The sequence below is a fragment of the Morone saxatilis genome, unplaced genomic scaffold, assembly GCF_004916995.1.
Source record: "Morone saxatilis isolate NCDOM2014 unplaced genomic scaffold, NCSU_SB_2.0 Contig16, whole genome shotgun sequence".
Classification (NCBI taxonomy): Eukaryota; Metazoa; Chordata; class Actinopteri; family Moronidae; genus Morone; species Morone saxatilis.
The window spans coordinates 10,565,660-10,576,951 of record NW_023339718.1 but is presented as its reverse complement, the minus strand read 5'-3'; the positions used below and the strand labels follow the sequence as shown (position 1 = coordinate 10,576,951).

General features: G+C 39.8%; 2 protein-coding genes across 2 annotated transcripts in view; both read right to left on the bottom strand.

Moving 5' to 3' along the window:
• The window catches only part of LOC118325081 (kinesin-like protein KIF27), a 10,853-nt gene extending 6,603 nt beyond the window's left edge, over positions 1 to 4,250 (bottom strand). The window contains exons 1-5 of the mRNA XM_035657638.1: positions 3,563 to 4,250; positions 2,636 to 2,836; positions 885 to 1,885; positions 444 to 587; positions 176 to 352 (exon numbers count right to left, since the gene is read on the bottom strand). Coding sequence (XP_035513531.1) covers positions 176 to 352; positions 444 to 587; positions 885 to 1,885; positions 2,636 to 2,836; positions 3,563 to 3,866 — 1,827 coding nt within the window. The 5' untranslated portion in view covers positions 3,867 to 4,250. The remainder of the gene's footprint in view (positions 1 to 175; positions 353 to 443; positions 588 to 884; positions 1,886 to 2,635; positions 2,837 to 3,562) is intronic.
• Positions 4,251 to 5,354: 1,104 nt separating this feature from the next.
• Positions 5,355 to 11,292, bottom strand: part of cunh9orf64 (chromosome unknown C9orf64 homolog) — an 8,039-nt gene continuing 2,101 nt past the window's right edge. Inside the window, exons 3-7 of the mRNA XM_035659053.1 lie at positions 10,072 to 10,219; positions 8,353 to 8,465; positions 7,710 to 7,853; positions 6,101 to 6,296; positions 5,355 to 5,986 (exon numbers count right to left, since the gene is read on the bottom strand). Of these exons, the coding sequence (XP_035514946.1) occupies positions 5,757 to 5,986; positions 6,101 to 6,296; positions 7,710 to 7,853; positions 8,353 to 8,465; positions 10,072 to 10,219 (831 nt within the window). The 3' untranslated portion in view covers positions 5,355 to 5,756. The remainder of the gene's footprint in view (positions 5,987 to 6,100; positions 6,297 to 7,709; positions 7,854 to 8,352; positions 8,466 to 10,071; positions 10,220 to 11,292) is intronic.

The following is an 11,292-nucleotide window of genomic DNA, read 5'->3' as shown; positions in this document are numbered from 1 at the left end:
GAACAGGGGTGATGTGGTGGATGGAGGGGGTAAATATGCACAGCCATGAAGTGAGTGCTTGCATGCACGTATGAACGTATGCAGCAAAATCTTTTAGAACTTAACAAGAATTAAAGTCACAAGCAAAAGTCACAACAATTACACACAGACAGAACAACACAGTGCAGATACCGACCCTCCTGGGTGGCATGGGCCCGTAGCTGTGTCTGATCAGAGGGACACTGTGTGGCCTTTTGCCGGAGTTCCCAGAAGCCCCAGCTTCCACTGTTGCTCTTGACATCGTACCCCTGAAGGTCAAAAGGTCGCTTCGAAGACGATTGATGAGCATCTGCTGGTCCACAAGTTGTTCTGTCTGAAAAGAGTCACAGTTTTTATCTGCAGATACAATGCTGAAGGTGTCAGTATCCTTTTCTACTGTTATAGAACTGGACACGTCTCCTCACCTGTATACGAGTACGCTCCTTTTCTTCCTCTAAGGCCCGAAGATGGGTTTCGCTCTCTTGAAGAAGTTTCTCTACCTCTTTTTGGACCTGCCTCAGCTCTGCATCCTTCTGCTCCAGGAGCTGTTCCTCTATGGTGAGAGCTTCCTGAGAGACACATTGAGAGATTCCTTTACTCTGACTTGTGGATATCTTATGCTTCAGTTTAGCAGCCCTCCTTTTTATTTTTTAGTAAGTAAAAATAACTTTATTGTCCATGTAACTAACTTCATCCAGTGTGTCTAAGGCTTTTGATAGTATGATCTCTGAACAAAAGCAAACATACAGCAGATAAAAAGGGACATCCATTCCCTGTATTTATTCTGTGAGTGTCTTAGATGATGGACCAGTTCCCATCAACTGTTGGATAAAACATTTTATTTCTTTTTCATGTTTTATCATTACCTTGCATTTGTTGAGTTCCTCTCTGAGCTTTAATATAAGGTGGGGTTGGTCTCCATTCACCTCTGAACACTCCTCATCATCAGCTTGATGTGTGTGATCGAGGGCTGTCAGTCTCTCCTGCCAATCCTGCAGTCGCTGCCCAAAACAATGACTTGGAGTGGGTCCAGGGATATCTGCAAGAAGGGCTGCAGCTTCCTGTGCCAGAAGGCGGTACGTTGTTGGCTCCTCTTGGTTCACCCTCTTATATGGATCAGATATCCTCATCTGACTGGGCTGTTCAAGGTGGTCCCCCTCTTCAAGTCTTCCACCTATCCTCTCCCTTTCCATCCCCACCTCTCTCTCCTTCTCTTTCAGTAGCTCCCTCAGTGTCTGCACTTCATACTGAAGCTCGCCCAGTCGAGCCTCACCAGGGTCCCAGGTTGTGGGACACGATTTAACCTCTGGGTGAGCAGATACTGCTCCGGGACGGTTACGAATGTGTCGAGCCTTGGACGCGAACTGTAGGACACTCAGAGTCTCAGCTACACTGTGGTGGGACGGGCTCACACATGCCACCATCAGCGTATGGGCGGTGCCTCCCAGTGAATCACGGAGGAGACGTGTAATCTTAGCATCACGGTACGGTATATGTGCACTGTTGCAGCTGTTACCACGGCGATTTCGACCAGGGTCAGAGAGGGCACGGATGACATTTCCCAGCGCGAGCAGGCCCGTGTTGATATGAACAGACTCTTTGAGCCGTGCTCCAGTGTTCCCAGTTTTTCCAGCACGCTCCGAGCCGGCTAGGTCAACCAGACAGAGTTTGGAGGATCGGACAGCTTTTACGGAGGACTTGTTGTTGTGGCAACACTGAGTAAGCTGAAGGGTGAAGATGGCGTGAGAGCGACTGGAGTGCTCGTTCATCCCTGTGGTGCCAGTGTGGCGCAGGGCATTGCCCATCTCTAAAACACTTAGTAGCTCCTCTGCTGAGTTGACAACCATCTCTTTGGCTCCCACCACCACTGAAAGAACAAACAAAGACCATACAATTACTTTTTTCTAATCATGGGAAATACTATTTTGACTGATACATATTATGTCTCCTGCAATTTCAGTAATGTCACAAGTGTTATCTCTTGGATTTTAACAAAAAGCCTAAGTTATAAAATGGGGGCATGGAGTTTGAAAGATGTGTGCATCAACAAAGTGAGGAGGGTCTAATACAATGGGAAATGTAGGATCCAGTGTGTCAAGAATCAATTAAGGAATCCATTCATCATTATACAACACAAGGCTGTATAATGAAATTAAAGTTTGTAGTTCCTTCATGTTACACACATAGAAAAAGATGATCAAATTCATAGAATAACCTACAAAATTAATAAAAAAACAATATATATAGTAATTTATATACACATATACATACACAAATACACCCAGGAAAAAAACTACAGTGCATCTGTTGAATTTGCATCTGGTTGAATGGCTAAAAAGCCACAATATGTTGACTTTTGTTGTATCAATTAACTTTTTAAACTGCCTCTTACAAGTTAACCGACGTTTTGGAAGTGCAGTACGGATTCACTGGAGTACATGAATGGACAACTTTGTGATGCAATGAATGTGGGCTTGTCCTTAAATAGGATTGAGGTAAATAAACAGCTGGAGAGTGGATATATAAGGACAAAATCCACACAGGACAGAGGGTGAAAACATCTTAAAATGAGTCAAAACTAATAACAAACTACCAGTCAGAAAGACATTTTAATTACCTGTGTTTCCCCTCTCATCCTCTCTGATATGAAGCTCTTTGTGGACGGTGTGCAGCTCCAGAAGGTCTCGCAGCTCCTCCCTGTACAGCTCCATATACGAGACCCGCACTGTGGCTTCCACACCATCACTGTTCTTCCTCTTCTCCCCCAGCAAAAAGTACACATCCTGGGCCACACGGTCGATAATTCCTCCCTCTTCATCTGAGAAGGTTTTGGAAGGAGACACACAGTTGTAAAGTATATTATATTATAAAAGTATTGCAAAGACCCGAGAGTAAAGCATTAAAAGGGACTTTTAAGGCAGATAACTGGTCAGAAAAGCTTGCTTTGTCAAAGTCAAAGTCAGCTTTATTGTCAATTCTTCACATGCACCAGACATACAAGGAATCGAGAGGACGTTTCTNNACATTTCCTAATACTAAAATTTAAATTTAAACATAGACAATACAGGCAATAAAATATGAAAATGTACAATAATATAAAATATACAATACTTAGGGTAGCGCAAAAAGGCAGATAGAAATGGCAGCAGAGAAATTAAAAAACTAAAATGTACAAAAGAACAGTCAGTAAAAAAAAACAGTAAATAAATAAAAAGCAGCCAATTTTATCTTTATATTTGAATCTTTGGCCTTAAGATAGCTTTTCCATGGCTTTAACTCAAGAACTTAAGTTTAAGTCTAAAAAAACTGCAAACAAAACTCAAAATCATGCAATTTACACTGTTTACAATTTGTGTTTACTCTCCACAGCTCCTCCAGCTGAAATCCTGGGTGCCATCTTGAAACACTCAAATATTACATAAACCCCACAATATAAAAACCCCTTGGACAATGATTCCCAATCTTCCCAACTAACCAATCCACGTCTGGATCTTTCTAACCTCATTTTGGGGATAAAAACTACCATCCGTGTACATTAACGTACCCAGGTTCCCCCCTCCTCCTCCGAGCGTGTACGTCTTCCCAGACCCTGTTTGTCCGTAACAGAAGACGGTGGCGTTGTAGCCGTGGACCAGGGACTCCACCAGGGGCTGGACGCAGGACTCGTACACCTCATCCTGGCTGGCTGCTTGTCCAAACGCGTGGTCGAAGGAGAAGAGTCGGTCTGTGCCGAGCATCACCTGCGCGGAGCCCGGCACCACCCGCACACACACCTGGTGGTTGTGCAGGACTTCTTTGCGAAGCAGGGGACGGATACGGACCGCCACCCGGACACACTCCTCGCTCATGGCGGGAGGGAAATGTAACGGAGAAGCACTATGGTTAATGTGGCGTTAATTTACTCGTACGTGGCTTAACTTTCATACCATTAACTCACAGCGGAGTTGGTAAAACTTTTTTTTTTTTTGAGCTCTTAAACTTGTTAGAAGATAAATAAACACGAACAGAACGATTCAACGTTACATTGTGTCGGATACTGGCCGTATATTGGTGTGTTTAACTATCTTTGCTGTCATCTGTCTTGTTGTTGTCTCGGTCCCAGCTCCCGTTTGTTGTCGCTCCTCGGTTGCCCGGGAAACCGCCGCCGTGGTGCCGCTGCAGTCGACGAAAGCGGGATGCGTTCAAGAGCTTCGTGGAGGAAGGAACCGAGTGGTACCTGAAGGCAACAGCGCCATCGTGTGAGTGTGCTGCTTCTTCGTCACCTCCAGCTCCATTAAAATATCTGATCATATGAAAATGAAAAAGCATTTCATATCCCATGCACACCAAATACGTATATGGATTTATAATATATTATACCACATTATATTCATACTGTATTAAAAATATATATCCCATATATTACATACTATATTACGTTATACTGTTTTAATAAATAATGTACATCATATTTCTATATTAATACAGAAAACAAGTACTTAATTTTATATTATTCTGGTGTATGTGATAGTAGATGGTATCATATTACTCTTACATTACTAGTTTGCTGCTACCTAACACACCAATCTGTCGCTTTGGCTGAGACACAGTACTATTAAATGCCTGGTAATTTTGAGTTTAATTGTCACTTGTATATGAATATGTATTTATGTGTACTTATTTCTGGCCTGCTGCTACGCAAGAATTCCCCCTCTGGGGATTAATAAAGGTTAATTTTATCTTATATTAATGATCTAAGCTCTAACAATTTAATTCATTATTTGATATTTAACATTTTGAGGCTCCAATAGGTTTCTTTTTCTAACTTGCAGGAATATACTGTATGGGCCTACAATATAAATATATATGAAATATTCAAAATCCAGTTTAAACCTCTCCCAACACATCTTCCTAATAGATATCTCTTACTTTATTGTATAATATTTATCATCAGTTAAACATTTCTTATTCCTGTTCATCCCCAAGAAAAGTTACATCTTTACATCAGGCTGCTTCTCCTGCCTTTTCTTCCTCCAGGCAAATACTAAATGCCCACAGCTATACAATATTTTTCTAAATTAATGTGAACAATTTGACATAAATGATTTTCCAAATTATTTAAGATTACATTCCAGCTGTTTGTCCCATTAAACATTGAACTAACCCATTTGTTATTACTCAAAAGTCTTGTATTCATTATATTCAAATGTAAGTTATACTAGATTCATCACTATGGTTATAATAAGTCTGTTCTGAAATGAGAAGACTTCTTTAGGCAGTGCAGACATCCTTCTTTAAGGTAAGAAGTAGATGTGATGATCCCTAGAAATTAATCTATTGCAACATCCTTAAAAAAGTAACATATACTCTCTAATCAAAATGTTTTATTTTCACAGTTTGATCAGTGTCCCTTTACAAGTTAAAATCTCTGCAGAGACACAGATGTGTTCATCATTGTACATTTACATACAGTATATGATCAGCTGCTCTCCATTACAGTGAGAAGTTTCTTGGAAAATGTTCCACATGAACAGTAAACATTTTAATTGCCTGCAAATGGCCAACAGTGCTACTTCCCACATACACCAACAAGCTACATTTAAGCTTGACACTTGCTTCCATTGCAGCGAGTGAGAAGCCCATTTGTACATATATCTGGCACAGAGACACGCTTGGCTTTATCCCAGGGAAAGGTACCCATGCCAAGGCTGCACATTGAGAAGTGCAGCCTACTGTAAGTAACTCTGCCAGCTAACTTGTCAGTAGTAAACACAGCGGGTGTGGTGTATGGGAATGTGGGCCATCTCTTTGTGGTGCTGCTTGGCGTAAGGCCACAGGTAGAAGTCGATGATTGCGGAGTTTATGTTGCAGGTCTGTCCATCTTTCTCCTGCACCAGCTTGCAAAGACGGTCTTTGATCAGCTCCACAGACCAAATTGAACAACCTCGGATTTCGACCTCTCGTCTGTCCCCTGAACTCAGCAGCTCGCCTGAGAGAAATAAGATAAAAACGCATAGCACGCAGAGCGATTATGGCTTTCTATTTTTAAATGTTTAATTTCTTTATGACCAGAGAAACACGCGCACATACACTCCTGTCTCACCGTTCTTCAGGGCCTGCATCAGTGCGTCAGAGTATCGTAGTGCTCCAAAGTATACGAGAACCTGAGGGACCCTGTAGTCTGCGAACATGGTGAGCCAGTCAATGTCAATGGTGTCTTCCTCTCCTCTGGCCTCCATGATGCCCCAGAAATCTGCCACCAGGATCTGGGCTCGCTTGTAGAACGAGATTCTCTTCCCCTGAAACAAACAGAGGGCATCTCTACAATCTTTATGTGCTGTTTGATCATTTGTTCTTAAGCCTTTGTTATTTATTACTAGACAGATGTTGTCGTACTAAGATAATATAATAAAGAGTAATTTACTCCTTCGCTGATTGTATAATATGAAGAGAGCATTAGAAATCTTGCTGCGCTGTCTTTGGCCAGAAGATGGAACCCTCACACCACAATTTATCTTAAGTTCTCCAAATGCATACATTTATCTCAGACCACATGCATTTCCTATGTTTTATACATTGTATATATTTTCATAAGATTATGAATTCAAAGTCTTCACACAATTATACATTACATTCACTGTATAAACAATGAATTTTGGAGAAAAACTGGAGCAAGCAATGACTTTGACTCCGTAAAATTAAAGCATTTTTTCCCCCAAATATTGTGGAAGTTACAATTTGCTTACATAGTAATATATAATAGACAAAAGACAATTAAACAAAGACTAAAGATCCTTGTGGTAGGTGGTTGAGGTCAGAAACAGGAGACCCACTCCAAACTGATCTTGCTGAAATCTAGGTGTTATCTTGGATTCGGAACCCAGCCTCACAAGCGACATTACAAGCATACTATACTAGGACAGCATGGTGCCACCAAAAAATATTTCCAAAGTTAAATCCATCTTGTCTCAGTCAGACGCTAAAAAACTGGTTCATGCATTCATCCCCTCTAAGCTAGACTACCGTAATGCTCTTCTTGCTGGACTTCCCAAAGACAGTATGGCGGCTCCGGCCTGTGAGAGTGATCACTGGGACAAGAAAAACTGAACATGCTACTCTATACTTGGAAATAAATTTTGAAATACAGAATTGATTTCAAAATATTGTTCATGGTTTATAAATCACTTAATACTTACCACAACTGTGCTGTCATTTTAAAAGTAAGCTTAAAACCTACCTCTCGGGCCTATGCCTGGCTAATGCCTCCATCTCTGTGGTTGTCTTCCTCTCTCTCTCTCTCTCTCTCTCTCACACACACACACACTTTTTCAGCATATGTGGGCGGGCAGGGGATAAATAACTTTATAATGTATTCATGTTATTTTTCATCTTTTGGCTGTGTGTGAAGCACATTGCACTTACACTGTATTAAATGTGCTATATAAATGAACTTGACTTGGCCTATCCATTACTACATCATTTTAGTATCTGAGATGTGTTAAATGTTTTAATCATGTGAGATAGGTGACAAAATAAAACCTAAACAACAAAAAATGTGAAATCATTAATCCAGGAGCTTGTCAAGCAGTAAAAATATAGAATTTCAAGGATGTTTTGTGGGAAAACTTTACTGGAAAACCTGAAATTTTATGCACAAATGTTCAAACAGGAAATATTCAGCAGTTTTAGACTCAACCCTCTATAACTCTAACCTCATATGTAGCTTCGTCCCTATAGGATGGGATCTTCTCTACGATCAGTTCCACCATCTTCCGGGCGTCGTTCCCGGCTCGGCTGATAAAACTCCGGAAGCTTCCACCGTGTTCCAGCAGCACGCGGCCGCCTTCAGTCAGCACCTTGTTAGGAAGATTAAGTATTTGATGTGTTCAAAGTTAACTTTCATGATGAGCAGGAGGTTAAGAGCTGCACACTTTCAATTTACACTCATCATAAAGGGAATGGAGTTCAGCCAGTAATGTAACATTAATAAATATCATAATTATATGAGCTTTGAAATCAGTTTTTCTTGTATATGAATGTATATATGGAAATACATGCAGAGAGGTGGTAAAAATGGAATAAAATAATCTGTCAAGGAACATGGTATATAAGGGTGGTGTTTCATGTATTATATGACTTGAGTTTATTGATTAGAGAGATGAGATGGTACATCTTGTATTTCTCACCACATCTGTTTGTCTTTAAATTAAAAAAGCACTGTTACTTATAAGTACTGTGAAGGATGTGTAGTCAGCTTTTCATTCAGAAATGTCAAGTAGTATGCTTTTGTGAAGTTTGAAGAAACTTGTGGATTAGTACCACGGATATGGGACATTAACATGAGAGTGTCAGGACCTGGTGGCGCTCCTGAAGCATGGGCATGGGTGTTTTATTGTCTGACCGAAGGACGTGTGCCAACTCCTCCACGCTCATCTGAGAGAAGTACTTTGGATCAGTGATGGGTATACCTGTGGACAGCGGTAGAAGAAGTATTCAGTAAAAGTAGAAATACCAAAAGTCTAAGAATACCCCCTTACGAGTAGAATTTTAGTAGCCAGTGTGTAGGATTCAGTGGCATCTAACGGTGAAGTTGCAGATTGAAACCATTTGAATAAGTCTAAATAATAAGAATAAGTCTATAGCCAGTGTTTGGTTTGTCAATTCTGGGCTAGTGTAGAAAGATGGTGGTTCAACATGGCAGACTCCACAGAAGAGGAGATAAAATTCTAAAAGTACGAAAACACAACAATTATAAGTGATTGGAAAACTAAAGAAAACGCAAAACCTTCGAAAAGCAAACTATTTTGCGATTTTCACTTTCTTCCAGTTTCATTGCAAAAAATACCTAGAAACATTGCACAACAATTTTTTTTAGAAAACCTGCTGTGAAACATATATTTTAGGTCACAACAATTACAAGAAAAGCTCTTGAAATCCTGGAGGGACTTTTTAAGTAAAAGTAAACAAATAATATCAGCAAAATGTACTTGGATAAGACTCTGTATGTACTACATCTTATATACTTTTTATACTACTTATATACTATTTTATATATATAAAATATAGTAAAATACTTAATGTGAACACAATTTTATAAGCTTTTTATACTACTCGGTAGACTATATTACTACTACTGTAGTGAAGTACAACTATACTATACTATAACTTTGCATAAAATGGTAAAACTCAAGTACCTCAAATTTGTACCTAAGTTCAGTACTTGAGTAAATGCACTTAGTTACATTCCACCACTGAGGAGAAGAAAGCAGCTAGAAGGAGTTATCTTTAGACAGGAAATACTAGAGAAAGAGAAAGAGGACACTCAAGGGAACTAAATTATGACAGTGTAGTATAATAACAGAAATATAACTCCAAAGTAGCCAGTTCTCTCAAGAGGCTCAAAAGACATAATTTTTTTCTGATCTCACGCTGTCAACCCTTGAGATTCACACTCTGGAGCAATGCTACCTGTGCTTTTCTGAGAGAATCTCTTGTAATTATAAAGACCACAGCGACCACACATTGAGAGCACTATTCCATATGAGACATAATTGATTCATATCCGGAGTCATTCACGCTAGTTATGAGTGATTCACGGGTGCACGCAGAGCTACAAGCAATTTCCCAGCAGTCCAAGTTCAAGTAAAGGGCACATACACAATAATTGGTAATAGGAGTGCACAACAAAAGCACACAGAAAAGGAGAACAAAAAGATACATAAAAAGGGCTTGAATATACGTCTTTTTTTCCAGAGATGAAGCTGCCAATGAAAAAGATAAATCTATAAAAAGGGCAACGATGTCATCTAACACATTACCATCTTACCTTTTCTTCATCCTGACATTTCTTTCACCTAGATTGTCTTTTTTTTTTTGGTACGATCTGGATGGTTTTCTCTGTTTTCACCTCAACTTTTCAGCTGAAAGTGGAGCTGAGTTGAGTGCAAGCTAAATCAATGTACTATTAAACAAAACAATACGTTATTTTTAAACTAATTAAATGACAGCTTTAACACCCCTTTAACCCAGCAATAAACTAAACTCTGGTGTAGTTGGTGCTACACATGCTCTCACCTTCCTCCATGGCCCTGGTGATGGCAGCATACAGGGTCATGTAGCCTGTGTACGTGGTCCCTTTATAGGTCACCTCACACTGTTGCGTTTCTTCCTCTGGCCAAAAGGAGAAATTCATGGTGTCGACCACAAACACCCAGTTCAAGGCCTGCTATGTGGAAAAACAAGAGAATAGAAAAAAAGAGAGTTCTACCAAAATGCTTAAATTGAGCAGTGAAAACTACATTTGGGGATGTACATTTCTGTCTTCCACCATGGGATCTAAACAGAGGATGCTCAAGGTAAAACGGTTCAATTCCCCCCATGTTGTCCTTAATATTTATTTTGTCTTTAGTAAACGTTTTACCCAGTTATAAATAATGTCTAAGCTGTGATGACGTTATTTTCCAAACTGAAATGCAGTGGTCGAAGAAATATTCAGATTATTTACTTAAAAGTCCAGTGTGTAAGATTTTGTGACATCTACCGGTGTAGTTGCAGATCGCAACTCTGTCGCTTCACCCTCCCCTTCCAATCATGAAGAGAAACTACGGTGGCCAGGAAACGTACAAATATTGGGAACGCCCCCCATTTAGAGCCAGTGTTTGGTTTGTCCCTTTTGGGTGGGCAACTGTAGAAACATGGCGTCCTTTAAAGTATAAAAAGCGTGTAAAATATTCTAGTATATTCTATTATTCAGTATATCACTAACAAATACATGTGAAAGCATTTTAATATTGTATTTCATCATTGTGGATCCAATTTTAGACCACATAATAGTACTGCATCGTATCATATAGGTGTATCATATGTTTTTTGATGTCATTTCTTAATCAGCAAAGTGACTAGTACCTATAGATAAATGTAGTGTAGTAAAAAGTGGAGTAAAAAGTACAATATTTCCATCTGAAATGAAGTATCGGTATAAAGTAACTTAAAATGTTAAGTACGAGTGCCTCAAATTTGTACTTAGGTACAGTAGTTGCATTCAGTCAAATTATTGGGCTAAATTGAGTTCGTCTCAAAAGTAGTTGACTACTAATGATTATGTGATAATCTACAAACTATCTGAAGCATGTGGGCGGCTGTGGCTCAGAGGCAGAGTGGGTCGTCCCCTAATCGGAAGGTTGTTGGTTCGATTCCCTCCCGCCACACGTCGAAGTATCCTTAAGCAAGATACTGAACACCAAAGTGCGTGAGTGTGAAATGATTGAATGCGTCAGTTTCTGTTCGATGGGCTTT